At 39.6% G+C, this 18,340-nt stretch overlaps 2 protein-coding genes across 5 annotated transcripts in view; both read left to right on the forward strand.

Annotated features, from left to right (window-relative positions):
• Nucleotides 1–837, forward strand: part of LOC117432359 (PHD and RING finger domain-containing protein 1-like) — a 29,757-nt gene extending 28,920 nt beyond the window's left edge. For all 4 annotated transcript variants that reach the window (XM_034054160.3, XM_034054161.3, XM_034054162.3 and 1 more), the window contains exon 18: nucleotides 9–837. In XM_034054160.3, the coding sequence (XP_033910051.3) occupies nucleotides 9–164 (156 nt within the window). In that variant the 3' untranslated portion in view covers nucleotides 165–837. The remainder of the gene's footprint in view (nucleotides 1–8) is intronic.
• A 2,823-nt stretch (nucleotides 838–3,660) lies between these two features.
• On the forward strand, nucleotides 3,661–17,530 carry si:ch211-210p4.6 (malignant fibrous histiocytoma-amplified sequence 1 homolog). Its single transcript, XM_034054010.3, has 11 exons — nucleotides 3,661–3,788; nucleotides 5,298–6,165; nucleotides 7,299–7,590; nucleotides 10,839–11,025; nucleotides 12,247–12,437; nucleotides 12,906–13,399; nucleotides 13,738–13,889; nucleotides 14,096–14,264; nucleotides 14,702–14,769; nucleotides 15,803–15,906; nucleotides 17,413–17,530. Exons 1-11 carry the CDS (start codon nucleotides 3,758–3,760, stop codon nucleotides 17,425–17,427), a joined length of 2,571 nt encoding a protein of 856 aa, XP_033909901.3. The 5' UTR covers nucleotides 3,661–3,757; the 3' UTR covers nucleotides 17,428–17,530.
• The last annotated feature ends 810 nt before the right edge of the window (nucleotides 17,531–18,340 follow it).

Genomic DNA, 18,340 nt, shown 5'->3' on the forward strand with positions numbered 1-18,340 from the left:
GTGCTTAGGTTTGTCACAGCAAAAGTGGAGAAATCAACCCTGTCAAAGTTTCAAATTTAGTCAAGGCATATGTCGACAAGTACAAGCATGCAAGAAAACACAGCGAGGAGTCTGTGGGATCAAGTTACAGAACTGAAACGAACCACGAAGCACTGGACTCATGAAGGCCAGTTCCACTCCAAAGGAAGCAGTTTTTTAAATGTTATTAACACAGACGTTTATGGACATTCATGTTCTGTTCTACTAACATTAAAGATGAAGGGCACTGAAAATGCGTTTTAATGTTTGAAACTCGACTTACCCTTTTTACACCTATTTTACACATGTATTTTCACAGATTACACCAGGGAAGTAAAAAGGTGAAAAGTATGTTCAAGGTCTATCAACCTTCCCAGAGTGCATTTATACTGTAGTTTTTGCTTGTTTTTCAGAAGCTGATTGTGAAATTCACAACAGCATTAGGTCAGTAAAGAGTACCTGTAGTTAATGTCCTCCCTTAGTAATAGCAGAAGCTGTTAATGCTCTAAATTAAATTAAATTAAATGGTACCATTAATTTCTGTATTCGTGAGAACTGTGTGGGCAGATCACGTTAGAAGATAGGTAATTTATGAACAGAACCCAATTTGTAATAACTGAGCTGTGACATACATCTGTCTTGGGTCGAGCCCATCGTGGGCCACCACATGTCTTTTGGTGCTATTTTCCAGTCTTTTTTTTTTTTTTACTGAAGGGGATGGATTTTTCATGTTTAATTCTTGTATAATACAGGAATGTATAAATCATCTACTCTGTCCAAAGTGACTCCTCTATTAAAAGCATGGCTATTTGGAATGAACAGTATGTGCAAGACTATTTTTAATTGCTGATCTTGGCTGGGAGCACTGCACAGGGTGCGGGTGGAAAAAAAGGTGTATGTACTTTTACATTTGATACATCTGGCAAATACACAACATTTTATAAAATACTGCTCAAGCAGTGATTATTCAAGTTTCATTGTCTTTATCATAGCTCCAGCCTTGCATGTTGCTCTTATAATTGTTTCATTGATGTCAGTACACCACGGATATCTGCGTGCTTACTGACGTTCAGACCAGCTACTCACTGCAGTTCAAGCACGATCCCCCTCCCCTCAACCTGTATCTGTGTCAAAGGAGACTCAAAATGTTGATGATCCAACAGCTGTTGCAGTCAATCAGGCCAGGTGACTGGTTCACCACGGTGGACCTCAAAGACGTGTATTTCCACATCCCCATAAAACAAGCACACAGGAAGTGCCTGTGCTTCTCTTTTTAGGGAACAGCGTACAAATTCTGTGTCTTACCATTTGGCCTCTCGCTAGCTCCCCGTGCCTTTTTGAAATGCATGGAAACTATCCTGGTCACCCAGTCTCCAGCACAGGCAGAGGCCCACACAGAATTTTCAACAGTTTGGCCTTACCATGAATCATGTGAAGAGCCAGCTCACACCTTCTCAGACAGCCTCCTATCTAGTGTGCTTGGACTCCAGGTCTTCACAGAATAGCCACCTGTTTAAAGCTCTTTCAGCTCAACAGAGTGCTCACAGTAGTGATGTTTCAGAGACTTCTGGGCTTGATGGCAGCAGCTTCCCAGACCCTTCCATTGGGTCTTCTGCGCATGCGCCCTCTACAGGCCTGGTTCAACAGCAAGGGTTTTCAGCCAAAGCTGACCCACGGCCGCCTATTGACAGTGTCTTGTCTAGAGGCGCTCTCTTGGTGGAAACAGCCTGCCCATCTACGCCTCTGTGTAGCGCTGGGCAGTGTCATCAGAAGGGAGGTCGTCACCACGGACACATCCAGCCTGGGCTGGGGCACTCTGTGGAATGGTAGGTGGTGCGCAAGAACCCCCCTTGGCAGGGTCTCCACATCAGTGTTTTGGAGCTGGAGGCAGTTTACCTGACCTTGCAGAATTTTTTGCAGGAGGTTCAAAGGACACATGTGCTTGTCCGTACAGACAACACAACAGTGGTGGCTTACATCAACCACCAGGGTGGCCTCAGGTCTCCCAGTTTCCATCGCGTGGCTCGCAAGCTGCCCGGGGTGACAAACTGGGGTGTGGAACTCCTCTCAAAGGTGGTGAGCCTCATTTGGGAGAGATACGGGAGAGCAGAGATTTGACTTTGACTCCCAGGTATCGACCCACTGCCCCCTCTGGTTCTCTATAAAAGGAGGCGGGGACCCGCTGGCGATAAATACCTTGGCACACCAGTGGCAGAGTTAACTGTTATATGCTTTCCCACCGATCACCATGCTCCTGCTGTGTCTAGAAAAAATCAGACAGGACCGGGCCAAGGTGCTCTTAGTAGCCCCTTATTGACCCAAGAGACTCTGGTTTTCAGCCCTGATGCAGCTTCTGAGCGGCCAGCTGTGGAGACTGCCCAAGTGACTGCCCTGCTCAGTCAGTCTGGGTCTGTCCAATAGGGATACTGACACCCTGCAAAATGCCTGAGCAGTCTCCACGCGATTCCAGTACGCGTACAAGTGGGGCATCTTTCAGACGTGGTGCCTGCCTCGGGGGTTCAACCACACAACCTGTCCCATGGCAGTTATACTGCAATTTTTGCAGGACCTGTTTGACGAGGGGAAATCCCCCTCTACATTGAAGGTCTATCTGGCAGCTATTTTTGCATGCCATGTCAAAATTGACTCTGTCTCCCCAGGACCTCACTTCCTGGCAGGGCAATTTTTGAAAGGTGCTTCGGCCACCTATGAAGGATATTGTTCCTCGCTGGGGGCTAAATGTGTTTCTTGATGCACTAATGAAGCCTCCATTTGAGCACTTGCATTTAGCTGAGCTGAAATTTGCTCGCAATCACCTCCGCAAGGCAGATGAGTGAGATGCAGGCATTTTCAATAGCGAAAGCTTGCTTAATTTTTGCAGAAGCCAAGACAAAAGTTACGCTCCATACCAATTTTTGCCAAAGACTGTATCAGCATTTCATGTCAACCAGGCTGTGGAAAGGAGGCTCCACCTCCTTTCCAGTCTGACAGGTTTGTTATAGTGAGGGTGTACTGTGTATGTATGTGTGTGTGTGTGTGTGTATATTTCACAGGTTTTCACAGAGGCTTTGAAACAACCAAATCAGCATGTGTATTGAATCCTATCTAGACCCACTTGTGCAATTTCTCTAATTTTAAGGTAATTTTTCTTACTTTGCATTTTTAATGTGAGTACCATCTTTAAACAACTTGGGTCTTCAGTATGTTGTCTAGCATGAAGTTATACATATTATAGGATGATGTTGTTAAAATATGGCACTCACATTATTTATTTCTTAGCAGATTAAAAAAATGGATGCAAAGTCGGAGAAAATACCTTAAAATATGCAACATTGCAAAAGTGTTCCTACATCGGCTTTGATGCACATAAAATTAAGGACAGTATTGAAATAAACTCTATATTTATTGCTGCATATAACCTAGTTCCTTTAAAGGAAAAACAACTTCAATATTACATTTTTGGCTGTAGGCAAAATTTCCATCTTAAACACCCTTGCCCTTTCTAAACAAATTATACACAAATTAAAAGCTCAAATTCAAACCAGTAAACTAATTTAGTGAAGAGAACAAAAGATAATACCTGCTAAATACAAACCATATCCCTCTGCTTTCAATAAATAACTCCATTGGCACACCTTTTGTAAGCAATTTCCTGGAATGAAAGAGCGACGTCACAGCAGAGTAGGTCAGACACATCGATTCAGGAAATGAAACTGCAGTTATTCAGCTGAGAGTCTCCATGGCTGTTAACAAGATGGCACATAGAAATGGTAAGTATTAATAAAAGTTCTTCTTTACTGTATATAAAACCACAAATGTGGAACATAAGTGTGTAACAACAGTCTTCAATATGTAAAGCTGCAGTGTTTGACTTTACCTGCAGTACTGATAGAAATTATACCAGTACATAACATACTAAAGTAATGAATAAATAATAATATATGTCATTTTTATTTCACTAGCTATGGTGAAATACAATTGCTGTGAAATTACAAATAATAATAATAATAATAATAATAATAATAATAATAATAATAATAATGTCATAGAGGTCTTAGCAGTCACCACTCCAGTGGTGTGCTGCTGAAATTCAGGAAGTAGCTGTGCTTCGGTAGCACAATGCTGCCACCAATATGTGTTTGATAACAACTTTTAAATAGATCAAAGGTAATTACCATTATTTAAAATTAAAAATAAATACAAAAATAGTAATTCAGTAGATCTTCAGTTTTTTTTTCCCCCCTGGATTTGACTTTTGTTTAAACAACATTTGGTTCAATACACTCAGAGGACATAGAATATAATTTTCCTCTTCAACTGTATTCCAGTAATACATCTATCACCATCCTCATCATCACTAGCTATTGTCTTCCCTGGAAGACACACATAAATAAAAGACATTTGTTTTTGTAAAACCTTTCTTGTTGGTTCTGTGTTGTTGATCATTGTATGTCTTTGTGCATGCGGCATCATGAAAACCCACCCTTGGGAAGAGCACTACAATGATAGTGGGCATTATATTTTTATATACAGGCACTGGACGGCCGCTGGTCTTTTGTATAGTTTAAATCATTAACTATTTCATGGTTGTTTTTATATTCAGTTAACTGAATTAGTCTCTTAATTGTTGTTTGTTATGTGTATTGTTATTTCTTGTGTATTGCCTTCCTGATAGGCTTTAGGGTGCTTTACCTTTAAGGTAACAAGCTCATTAAAGTGAATGAGGTGCACCTGTAAAAGTGGGCGGGGATAAGCCACTATAAAGAGCAGCCCATTTCCACCAGCAGTCAGTTCTACCCAAGAGCTTAGTTGACACAAACCTTTGCTGTGATATCCCAAAGCTTGGGCTAGAGGGAAAGTATAGTACAATCTTAATTTTATGTTATTTTTGTTTATCTCTTTATTATATTGTTTTGTTATATGTATTTATTTTTTCACAGTAAATGTATTTGCAAAGTGGTTTGCTGCATTGGAACATGGACATTGTTTCCTTTTATAAATAAACTGAACTCTTGTTATTTAAAGAATAAAGTTTGAAATTAAATGGAGACACACTTTTTTACACGCAGGGGGCTGAAGTTGAATGTGTTACCAAGCCCAGTAGATCCTTTAAGATGTTTTTGTATGTTATTATCTCAGCATCCTTGCTTTATCAGAAAGCAGACACTGAAAGAAAAAAGAACAGGAAATAAGATTGTTTTTAGGTTGAAAGTTTGTATGAACAGTAGTTTCAATTTTACAAGATAAATCTCATTTGATCCCATCCCATCATATTTTAGGACCTCTTCAAGAAAAAACGGTTAACCGCTCTAAAGAAAAACTGAAAGTCCTGCCTCAAGAAATCTTGGAAGATGTAACCGTGGTTCAATTAATCTTGGAACGTAACAGGCTCAAAAACATTTCTGGTATCAAAAACCTGATTAATTTAAAGACTCTTAATCTGTCGAGAAACGACCTTGTGGACTTCCCTGTGGAAATAGCACAGCTTGTACAACTAGAGACTCTCTACTTGAACCAGAACAAGATCCAAACTATACCTGATGGAATCTTCAACCAGCTTCAGCAGCTCAAGTTCCTCAAATTGAGCACCAACCACCTCAGTAAGATCCCCAGTGATCTCGGCTGTTGCAAGAGCCTTCAGTACCTCAATCTGTCCCATAACAGCTTGAAGGATCTTCCTGAGGTTGTGCTGGAGCTACAGAACCTCAAGGAGCTGTTTGTGGAGTACAACAGGCTCCGGGAGCTTCCTGCCAAGCTCTTTGAGAATCAGAACCTAGAGAAATTCAGTGCTGCTTCCAACCGCCTGAGAGAACCTCCAGATGAGGTCTGTGCTGGGGGTCTGAAGCAGATCCGGAGCTACTTCAGCCAGCTCAGGAGCTCAGAGGCAGACTATGTGAAGAGAGTAAAGACAATGTTCCTTGGGTCCTCCATGGCCGGCAAGTCCACACTCTGCAAGAGCCTGAAGCAGAAGCAGACTGTGGCAGTGGACGTGAAGGACAGAACAGTAGGGATTGAAATCAGCGAGATGAAGATCGAAGACTTCCGATTCCTTTTCTGGGATTTCGCTGGACAGGAGGAGTATTATCTGACCCATCACGTATTCATCACGCCTCAGGCCCTGGTTATTTTGGTGATCGACCTTGCGAGGTAAGCCTTTACTCTTTCATGTAGGTAGTTACCAATGCAAAGTACCTTCCAATATCATTTTCACAGATTACATTTCCCTTTCTATTTTATGATGGTTTCAATCATTCAAAGTGGTTTTGGGTTATGCTTGCTTTTAGGTACTGAACAGTCTTCCTCATTCCATTAAAGTCATATGACAATCACTCAGAATTATTGCAAACATCATTAAATATTAAGAGAACTGTAAAAAAAAAACTACAATGGCTCTTTAATGCTAAGCATATGGGGTACATTGTGTAATTTCTTCTGTGTTTTAACAAAACTTTTCTTGCAGTTCTTCCACCAGAATAGTAGAATTTTGTGACTATCAAAAAGATCAGTACAGATCAAGCTGTTCTCCATAGATGACTTTGGACTGATGTCTGTACAACACTGGCCTTCTACATATCTATTATTTTCTATAGCATCTGTTCACAAAAGCACAACAATGCAGGTTGCAAAAGAAGTTTAGATTTTAGCGCTGACAAACGCTGGTTCTGTCTTGGCCTGTAGTGCTCTGTGCCAGGAGAGTAGCTCATAACTGTGGAACAGCAAATGGTTTATGTGTATGGATTTTCAAAAGACCCTTAACTATATACTTTGTTGTAAGGGATAAACAACTATAAGTGATTAAGTAATTGACTCTCTTGAGTGCTGTTAGGACCAGAAACTGTACATTATCTGACACAGATTCACCACTTTGACAAAATGTGATTGCAGAATACCTCTTAAAAAAAAAAAAAAAAAAAAAAAAAAAAATTACAATAATTTACAATAAGTGTTGCAAGTGATTACAATAAGTGTTGAAGGCTTACTAGTCACTCAAATGCACTTGAAACATTGATTTTTCCATTCCAGTACTTTGGTTTTATAAGTGTTATAAAACATGTTATGAAAACTATGTCGGTTTTAAAATTGATTGACTGTAAGAGCAAAACAAGCAAATGGCTACTGTGGATTCTAAATAATCCACAGTTTCCTATGACGAATCCATGGTTCTCTGATTTCTCTGTCACAAACCCACAGGGAGATGTAAAGAGCTTGTTTGTAAGTTAGTTATTAATAGGATATTAAACAGAAAACAAATGAGAAACTACCCATGTTTTATATTTTAGCTACAGGACTGAAGATACTCAATTCAACAGTAAGGTGGGCTTCTGGATCAACAACATCCTGATGAGAGTGCCGGACTCCGTGGTGCTTCCTGTGGGGACTCACGTGGACCAGTGCGGAGTGGAGGATGTGAGAGACAAGAAGGAAGACATTCAGAGAAGAATTCAAGTGATGCTGGACAACAGAAAAAAATATTTAGAGAGGCGAATGGACAACTTGAAAGAAAATACAGAGCCAGCCTTGTTTTCTGATCAGTCAAGCAAACTGGATGAGCTCACAAACTACAATTTACAGGTATGTCAAATTCATCTTCAAAATATCATTATATGAATTACAAAACACAAGTATTGGGGCAGCTATATTAACAAAGAATGAACACTTTTTTAAGTTTACAAGAAACATTGCTTGACCTTTGTTGTCCATATCACAGCAGTTTTTAAATATTATTTAAATGGAAAGTTCTCAGTACCTACAGTTTCAGACAAAAGTATTTGGGCAGTTTAAAAAAATGAGAAAAACCAGAAAAAGTGATTTCTGATTGTTCTATTGAAAGATATAACTATGGAGATTCACCTTTATAATAAAACAACAAATTATTACATAACATGCATAAAATGAAAAATAACATGCAAAAACCAATTTCTTACTTTGACCAACGTATTTGGGCACCCTTACATTAGTATTTTGTTTGCCCAACCTTTGCTTCCTTTACAGCTTACAGTCTTTTTTTGTTTTTTGAAACCAGTTCCTGGCATCTTTCCGAAGATATTTTTGCCCATTGTTCAACACATACAGCTTTGAGTTCTGCAGTTGATTTCCTTTTTGTAACGGCAGCCTTCACGTCAATCCACAACATCTCAATGGGATTCAAGTCTGGGACTGAGATGGCCAATCCATAACTGTAATCTTCCTTTTTTTCAGAAATTCCTTTGTAGACTTTGCATAATGCTTAGGGCAGGGGTGGGGAACCTAAGGCCCGCGGGCCGGATTCGGCCCGTTGCTTAATTTCACCTGGCCTGCAGCATACACATTATAAATATATGACAATGTCACTAAAAAAAAAAAGCACTAACGCAAAGATAGTGCATGCAGTCCGCATTTTCACTTTCAGGGTTAGCGGTGGGGTTGTAGGTGATTTAGATGTGGCAACAGGTTTCGAATTTTAGAACATCACGCACATGACCTGGTTGCTAGGCAGCGTAATTTCCTGACACCGGCTGTGCTGCGCGTTCCATTCGCATGATACAGTTGTCCCGGGCAAAAAAAAAAAAAAAAAAAAAATACAAAATTCTGTGTTCCTACTACTACCGTGTACTTTAGTTAAAAAAATAGCTACTGCAAACAAAAGGTGGAAAATGGATGTGGAGTGTCGTGTTATTAATGAAAAATTTACTTTTTTTTTGTGGCGGTGAAATGCAAGCCCTTGTGCCTGATTTGTGGCGGTGGCGTTTCTGTCATGAAAAAATCAAACATAGAAAGGCACTACAACACAAAGCACATCAAATATGAAGAATTTCAGGGACAACTGCGTGCTGACAAAATCCAAGCATTGAAAAAGAATTTGAATGCGCAGCAAGCTATTTTTACAAGACCAAGAAAAAAGTTTGACAGCATTGTACAAGCAAGCTATGCGGTGAGAGAACTTATTGCAAAATAACTTAAGCCTCATACAGAAGGAGAGTTTGTAAATGAGTGCATAGTTGCAACCTCCGCTTTATTGGCGACTGAGAAACTTAAATTATTTGAGCTTTTGATCTTATCTTGCAGAACAGTGTCAGATCGAATTCACGATATGGCTCAGAATATTGAAATGTCTCTGAAAGATTCTGCGACCGAATTTGAGTTCTATTCTCTGGCGATTGAGACAACAGACGTAACATGGAGATGAAAGGAAAACCCTGTGGTTGAGTTGAGTGACCCCAAGTGGCTGTGTGACCTGGCATTCATGGTTGACATAACGCAGTACCTTTCGGAGCTTAATTTAAAATTGCAAGGCCCTAACCAGCTTCTTACCACCCGGCTTTCAAACATAAAATCGTTTGAAGCAAAGCTAAAGCTGTGGGAAATGCAACTGAAAAAAGGCAACACGGTGCATTTTTCAACACATCCAGGGACAAAAACCTACATCAACAGTGGAGTATGCCAACAGTGGAGTATTACTTAATAAGACCTAAAATCGAAGGAACTTGAATTAAACATTTTTGCTACTCCTTTCAATGTTGAAGCAGTCAGTGTACCTGAAGACATTGAATGTGAAATATTTTAACTGCAAAACAACGGTGAACTTCAGGCTAAATACAACAACCTGCCTCTGCTAGAATTCTACAAACTGTACGTGGGTGCCGATGAATTTCCAAACTTGAGGAGACACGCGCTGAGAATTGCATAGCTATTTGGTACAACATACCGTTGTGCAGTTATTTTCCAAGCTTACACTTGCAAAGAACGACCTGCATGACAGATTAACAGACGACAATTTACAAAACCAGTTGCGAGTTGCAACATCTTCAGTGCTAGCAGAGATCACAACGCTTGCCAAGGAAAAGCAATCTCAGCCATCACACTATAAATATAAAGCTTTAAAGTTTTATATTTAAAACAAAAAAAATAGTCTCAATTTCTGTGTTTTAAACTAAATTAAGTTGGTATTTTGTGTGTGGCCCGCGATGGATTTTTTTCCATGGGCCAATGGCCTGTGATAGGAAAAAGTTTCCCCACACCTGGCGTGGGGTCATTATCCTGCTGGAATACAAACTTCCATCCAATAAGGCTCCTAGCACTGGTTAACAAATGCAGCATTGATTGATCCTTCTACAATACAAAGGTTGCCAGTGCCTGAGGAAGAAAAACAAGCCCATACCATCACACAACCTCCACCATGTTTAACACTGGCCATGATGAACTTTTCTTTAAATTCATCACACCTCTTTCTCCAAACATAATGTTGCTTTCTTGGTGAAAAAAGTTATTTTGGATTCGGCTGACCATAAATTTGGTTGAAGAAATCATCAGGCTTCTTCAAGTATTCAATGGAAAACTCCCAATCGCTTTCTTTTGTGTATTGTTTTTAACAAAGGTTTGCATGTTGTTATTTTTCATTTTATTCCTGTTATGTAATAATTTGTTGTTTTATTATAAAGCTACATCTCTACTTTGATTTATATATTTCAATAGAACAATTATAGAAATCACTTTCTTTGTGTTTTTTCTTATTTTTTTAACTGCCCAAATACTTTTATATGCAACTGTATGCTACAATTCCAAATCACCTCAACAGTGTCTTCGGGGGCATGTTACTGGCATGTCAGTCAATAGGGATAGCAGCTGATTGGTTAAAGACAGGAAGGAAGACCCTGAAATGGTGGTAACAATTTCACCTTCCAGGTGAAATGACCAAGGAAGCACAGCACTGACTGAAAGCAGTAATTACTGCAACTGATTTTTCGACATCCATTTACTTCATGTTTACAGACAAATATACTAGGCAAGGTGCCCATGACTAGTGCTAGTTAAATTATATATATATATCTTTTTTTTTCTAGGTTTTAGACCTGATCCCTATCGACTGTACAAACTACAAAGACATTGACAGCTTCCAACACCACATCCTTACTGCGGTGCAAGATAAAAATATATTTCCAAACGTAGAGAAAAAACTGCCTCACATCTATCAAGCAGTGGAGTCGACGATAACAAACCTTATAAAGGATAAGGAAATCCCAGACCATGGTAGGTGTTTAATGCCAAGCCATTATCAAAACTTTATTGTTGTAAAGATGAGTTTAAAACATCCTATTAAAAATATCAGTGGTTAATTTAAATGGCAGTTTGGGTAAAGCTGTATATGTATAAAAGTGTTTCATGCCAGTCAAGAGAGGTCATGATGACATTTTGTACAACTCATGTGGCTACATTTTATCTTGATGTCATCAGAAGTTAGTGACAGGATGTTTTTTTACTTGTGATGCAAATACATCCTATTGCTAAGCATACTTCATTTAAAATAAACTCTTTACAAAACGTTGATACAAAATATTTAAAACGTTGATCTAAATGTTAACCTAGATGAGGATGTAAAAAGAGGACTTTTAAAAAAGACTGCGTCTGAAGAATGCACTTCTTTACACCCAGCTCGTCTGACTGAAGGGATGAGCTCTGAACTGCCTTTCAAATAAATAGATTACCGTAGAGTGCCTTCAAATGGGTTGAGTAGCTACTGTATTCTTACTGATGTTATTTATACAAAATGTAAACATTTGTGGCATAAACCGCATAAATAATGAAAAAAACATGACATACAGTATTTATACTGTAATGATACTGTAGTTATTGTTTTTCATGACATATCCTCTAAGTATAAATACAGCTTGATCAAATTGCACTTACAGCTGTCTTGAAATAACCATGCAGAACAGCTAGTTTGCATTTGTCTGGAACAGCATCTGTGTTGACCTGTATTTGAAAGAGTTTACACAAGAATTTGAAATCACCCCTGTACCTTACCAAATTTCAACAGTAGAATGCTTTATGTTTTGGAAACGATTTCGTTTTCCAATAAATCCTCATTTTAAAATATCATGTTTTCACTGAATATAATTAATACTATCTTTCTCAAACTGTGTAGAATGTGTTAGTGTTTTGTTTTATCATCAGGTCACAGGTGAAGCAAAAACATTAGCATAGATGAATGCAAATTAAAAAAATATATAACCAATGCCTTTTTTGGACTTTTTGTTGGTCAAGGTTAAATTTCAGGTATTAATTAATCTATTTACTGTCATCCTAACTCAGATCAAGTTAGAAAATAAATCCATCAAAATATTTTTGTCTAGAGTGTCCGTGATTGTATTTCAGCCCTCAGGTATTTGGGATTCTGACCTTGAGCAAATCTTCACTTTAGAGACAAGAATAGGTTCAAGTTCACAAGACCATGCTTGTTTTTCTCTCCAGGAATAGTGTCAGTTAATGAGATGCTCAGTGGCATCAACCACAATGGAAGCTTTGATAGGCTCGCTCAGGATGATCTGAAAGATATTTTACGCTATCTTCATCGAATTGGACTCATCATGTGGTATGAAGAGAGTACCAGGCTGGTCGGAACAGTATTTGTCAAGCCATCATTCCTTATCACATTGTTTAAGGCAAGTATTATTATACACAGCTGGGACTGTGCAAAACTGTGCATTACCAACATGGTTCGTAGGATCGTAGGTGTACCAGTTTGATCTGCACAGTCTGCTCTTCAGAGTGACCCACAGTCATGTCTTGATCAAATGTGTATCAAAGTTTAAGTCTGCTAACATGCCTGAACCAAGGTTATTTCGGTGTTTGAGCTAATTATTTTACTCAAATTGTGAAATGGAAAATATCAAACAAGCAAGGAATGAAACACAAAAGAAGAGATTGTATCGCTTTACTCAAAGACTGAAGCAGCTGTCTCTTCTTTTATGTTTCGTTCTTTGCTTGTTTGATATTTAGTGCTACCCAGATGTTACCAATCTTCAAACTAACCTTGTTATAAGCAATTCAAAATGTGTGCTACTTTTTAATGTGAGATGACTTGCTAAATGTTCCGCTAAACATCTTTTGGTTCTTTTTCCATGTATTAGATGATTGTTCGTCATGATCTTGTAGAACAGTTGCAATCGATCCCCAGGACAGTGCTGATGGGAGAGCATGCTTTTATGAAGGACAAAGAAAGATGGGCTTCTCATTTCCAGACCAAGGCTATTTTATACCACAAAGCCATGGTGGCCCTGACCAAGAACCTGCTCCAGCAGATGGACTCACCCGAGGTGAAGGACATCGCTGAGGAGATCATTGGGGGCAGGAATGAGAAGGGGAAGCTCTTCAGCCTCCTGGAGCATTTTGAGATCTTCCTGGCGCTGAAGCCCTCCAACCCCCTGAATCCAGAAGCCAAGGAGTTCAAGCCAGGGGGGAAGTGGGAGCAGAAAGAGACGGACGTCCCTTCAGAAGCGTACTTGTTTCCGAGCAGCTTAAACGGCATTGAGGAAGTATCGAAGTGGTGGGGAGAAGACCAAAAAGAAGACCTTTGTGTTCGAATCTATTTCCTACCGGAAATTCCTCAGGGCTTTTTCCATAGGTAAAACTTATTCTTTGGAAAAACTCTTAAAGCATTTATTCCTAAATTAAATGTAGAATGACTGGGGGTGGTGGGGAGTTAGTTGCCCATTTTCCCCCCATGCTCACTTAATGTGCCATGTTGAAAGGATTTTAATGAGAGACCTTTACCACAATGTTATCTATTTATTACCAACTACCAAAAGGGAGCCTCGACCATGCCGGTTCCGCAGTATAAAGGGCTGCTATATAAAATGGGAGCGCTGTGTTGTGTTTTAGTATGTAATACTGTCATTACTTTATGTAATCATCATGGTGCAGGCATTATAACACGCATCTCCTACCCTTTTTGTTGTCTAGGGTTATTATTAAGGCATGCTCCTTCTTTACACCTCATGTGGTTGGAAGTGGAAGATGTCACGTGGTCTCCAATGGAAAACAATTACTTATTAAAGAAAATAAAGAAGATGACCAAAACATTGAAATCCGCTGTAGAAGACCTGGAAAGGATGGTAGGAAACACTTTCTGGCTGTTTTTTAATTTGTATAAATCCAGATTAGTATTAATTAACCTAAGGTAAGGTACTGTAGTCCATGATTAGTGCTAATCATGGTCTGTATTTGTTTAACTGTTCAGCAGTGCGCAATGCACTATGGGCAAAGAACTGACTGCTAAGAAAACAGTATTCATACAGTATCTGATGGTGTCTTATTTAAGGGTTCCGCTTTACCTGGGACTTCATTCTGTCAATCATTTCAAAAATCCGGAAGCTGCTGGACCAGTGGCCTGGGCTTTACCACTGCTTGAGGAGCCCCTGCCCATTCCCAGGCTGCAAAGACGACTTTGACTGGCCAGACATGGAAGAAACTGCGGAAATTTATGACATGTAACTCCCTCTTTCTTTATACAATCGCTCCCAAAAGTTTACTGACCGCAGCCGTGAAGCAGAACAACTGGGGTGACCCTTTTACCCCCCTCAGACCCCTTGCAGGCTGTCTTGGTATCACTGAATAGAGAATTTTCTTTAAATATAATGAAACAATGTTTTACTAACAAGACCATCTCACAAGTGCAGTTGTATCCCAAAATGCAATCTGTTTCTAGGACTGCAAAACAATAGGACATGGGATACACTGTACATGTATTGCCTATTAACTCCACTCAGAACCTGGGCAGATAATTTCCCCATCTTCGAAAATTGGCAAGACATGCAGTGACAGAAGTAATGGAAAACATTTCAGTTTTCGAATAATGGGGCATGTCTTTGCTACTTTCTTTTGAAATTCTGATTTAAAAAAAAAAAAGTTCAATTTATTTTTTCAGGGTGAAGGATGAAATATCGACATGTTGCCGAGGCCATAATCATCCAACAGAGCTGCTTTTCCCAAAAGGTAAGAAGTAGGGCAGTGGTTGGCAATTAAATTTGACAGCGGGCCAAATGATCCGCAGGCAGCCGCAGAGCGGGTCACTTGCAATACCCTCCCTCCGCCCAAAAAATGTGTTGCAGCATGGCACCAGGCATACCGGCTCATCAATAAAAAAAAAGCTGGTCCTGCCAGTTGAAAACAAACCAAAAAGGAAAAAAAAGTAACAATTGTGGTAGTATGTCTGTGTAACCTCCAAATAAATATTAGTAAAATAATATAGCACCTGTGTTGTAGCTGTAAGTGAAACGTAACTGAAAATGACTCCTAACGATGACAGACTTCATTGTACAGCTGAAACACAATTTCAGTGCTCGCTTTGACAACTTCAGCATTCACATTGTTTAATCGTTTTTGTCCGTGATCAATCAACCCCGATATTGATTTTGTGTCCCATGCAAAGCAAGAGTTTCCTGCAATCAACAAAGCAGCAACTAGAACTAGTAATATATTTACAGGCATGGTCGTTGCTGAAAATGAATGCAGTATTTTATGTTTTATGTTATTCTGCCATCCTGTCTGTGTAGGAAAGTGCCCTTTCTCATTGAATTTGTCATAACGCAGTGAAGCATTAAAAAAAAAAGTATGCTACTTTTGAATTGTGTCATGTTATTCTGCGTTCCTGTCTATCATATGAGGATTCCAGTATGATAGCGAGGCATAAATGTATCATCACAATCAGCAAGTACTGTACTTTGGAATCGATATTGCAAAACACTTAATTTTCTGCTTACTTGCTAGAAATATATGAAGGTCATACGGAGAATCCCCCATGACAGCCCCCTCGTGGTAATATTAAAATGAAGTCCCGCTCTCATTCAGCCCTTGATACAGCCCTGCCAGGAGGCATCCGCAGACACAGACGCGGGCCGACATTTGCCGACCACTGATGTAGGGGGTTAGCACGTTTCCAACACATATCCACTGGCTAAGCTGAAAAGAAGTAGTTGAGTAACTGGCACTAACTTCACTAACAAGCACACCGTTTTTGGTTTTGCAGCTCCAAGTGCACCAGAATCAAAAGAAAAGTTCCAAAATTTAACTTACATCACCAATAATGGAAATACTGCCTTTGGACCTACCAGTATGACTATCCACCGTCAGGTACATTGTTTTCAGATACAAAATGTTTTTTTTTGGGGGGGGGCAAATATGTGTGATAAAGCGCCCTACAGTGCAAAGGCTTTTTTTTTTTCCTCAATAAACAAACTTACTTATAAGTAATGTAGTAGTTGTGGTCTTTCCAAAAGACTGTGTAGGACATAATCACTGATGCACACTGAATAATACCACTGTATAGACTCCCTTAGTTTCCTAGGACAGAAATGGTTAGAGCAAGAAAGCATGAAGATCTCAGCAATCTTAATTGCCTGTCTTTAACAGTCGCTCAAAGGTAAACTGTTGACTGAAGGAGTCTCCTGGGTAGCTGACTTTTTCAACAGCCCAGGGTAGATACAGGACAACATAAGAACATTTACGAGTGAGAGGAGGCCATTCGGACCATCTAAGCTCCCCCTGTTCCTAGTAGCGGATTGATCTCAGATCTTTGTCAAGCTGGGTTCCAAAGTGATTCTGCCTCAACAACATGACTAGGTAGCCCATTCCATACCCTCACGTCTGTGTGAAGAAGTGACTCCTACCTTCTGCTTAGGTCTATCTCCACTTAATTTCCAGACGTGTCCTCTGGTCCTGATTTCTGTACTGCGCTTAACCCATCCTGTAGTTGCTGGTGTTACAGGGCAGAAACCCTGTAAGCAAGCTTCTTAACCAATATGCAAAAGAGTTGGGCTCTACTGCATTCGTGGTTTTAGTGTTTTTAACCCCCCCTCCCCCTTTAACATTGGCTGCAGCCAATTATTATTTATTTCTTGGCAGACACCCGTATCCAGGGTGACTTACAGCCAATCTATGAGATCTTAATTATGGAACCAGTGTAACAAGGCAGAGGCTGGGTGCGAATTGGCAACCCCACACACTGCAGCTCCACAATTGTGCAACACGAAAAAAGAAAAGTACAATTTAGGATTCTACAGAGACGGTCACAATAAGCTGTAACATTTGTCAAAAAGTTGAATCCGAACTAGCAACCTGTGGGAGTTCATTTTAATAATCTCCATTCAACTACACATGAAAATAATAGTGTTCCTATAACTGTAAGATTTGTAAGATTTCCATACCAGTTTGTCTCAGTGATATTAATTTGCTTGAAAGTCACGGATTTTAAAGATCTCCGTGCTCAACAGGATTAGGCTTTTTTTTCACATTTCTTCCCCGTCTAAGTTTTTTGTCTTTTTCATTGTTTCATGAGTTTGACCCAATATGATCACGACAACAGTCAGTAATACAAACAGAACTCCTATATTAAATCAAGTCAATGGTAATAAAATATTTACTGTAATAATTTAACAGTCTATTAATGGTAATTTATTATGAAAGGTATTATTTTCTATTATCTATTTATTTTGCGTGCTGGAACATTGTGATTTACATTGCGAGTTCGTATATACTTGTGACCCATAATTTGAGCACTGATAGCTAGTTGAGTTTTTTTCCTTAATAATAATATAGCCTGCCAATCAACATTTTAATAAAGCAAATTTGTTTTTACAGAGTCTGGATTCTTAAAGAAGAGTTTCGAGATTCGTCCATCACTTTTCAAACACTCTCCTTTGGAATCTGTTTGTTTGTATTCAGGTGTGATACACTACAGAAATAAAAATGGTACTTATTTAAATGTTGGCTTTGAGTTGTTATTTTTTTTTTATTATTTTTGGTTTGAAATGGGAGATTCTGTGCACAAAACAAAGCATCCCCAGGGCATTGTCAGGGGAACGGCATATTCAGTTGAATGGTTTGTAAACATGAAACAAAATGACCATGTGAAAAAGATCTGCATTATTGACATAGTCAGTGCTAAGAACAATGTGGCACTGAAACTTTTTATGTTTTACTGGACAACACCTGTAATGTAACTTTGAGTGACTCATAGCATACAGCTGTGTACCAACTGTAAAAACTGGGAAAGTGTGTGGTCTGTACTCTGTATCATTGACATGAGGTTAAAACCATGTGGCAGTGTGGCAGGGCGAAAGCCTTGCCAAGGCACGTGTTTGTGTTGGTGCGGGGAATATTGGGTTGGCAGGGAGGGGGTTAAATTTCTCCCTGTCAAAACACATGGGAAAGTGGCTGGAGCCATGAATTGAATAAGTGATTACATAATTAATTAAGGCTCCAGCTCCACTTAATCACATAATTAGTGAGACAGTTGATTGGACACTAAACCCTCCCCCCCCTCCTCCTCCCTCCTCTATCTCCCCTGACGACTTTGCCTCCTTCTTCTCTTCTAAAATCTCAGATATCCGCAAACTCTTTAACACCTCTCCCTCCCCCGCACCCCCTCCTGCTCCAACCCCTACACCCACTACATCCCCTACTAACTCGCCCTCCCTCTCCACCTTCTTGCCCCTCTCAGACTCTGACCTCTCCTCCCTGCTCCAGGGTCACAAACCCACCACGTGTGCCTTGGACCCCCTCCCCA

The sequence above is a fragment of the Acipenser ruthenus genome, chromosome 27 (assembly GCF_902713425.1).
Source record: "Acipenser ruthenus chromosome 27, fAciRut3.2 maternal haplotype, whole genome shotgun sequence".
Lineage (NCBI taxonomy): Eukaryota > Metazoa > Chordata > Actinopteri > Acipenseriformes > Acipenseridae > Acipenser > Acipenser ruthenus.

Coding starts and splice junctions, on each gene's coding strand:
- si:ch211-210p4.6 (XM_034054010.3), top strand. CDS start 3,758: ATGGCTGTTAACAAGATGGCACATAGAAATG. Junction 3,789..5,297: donor CAAGATGGCACATAGAAATG/GTAAGTATTAAT, acceptor ATCATATTTTAG/GACCTCTTCAAGAAAAAACG. Junction 14,770..15,802: donor AGAGCTGCTTTTCCCAAAAG/GTAAGAAGTAGG, acceptor TTGGTTTTGCAG/CTCCAAGTGCACCAGAATCA.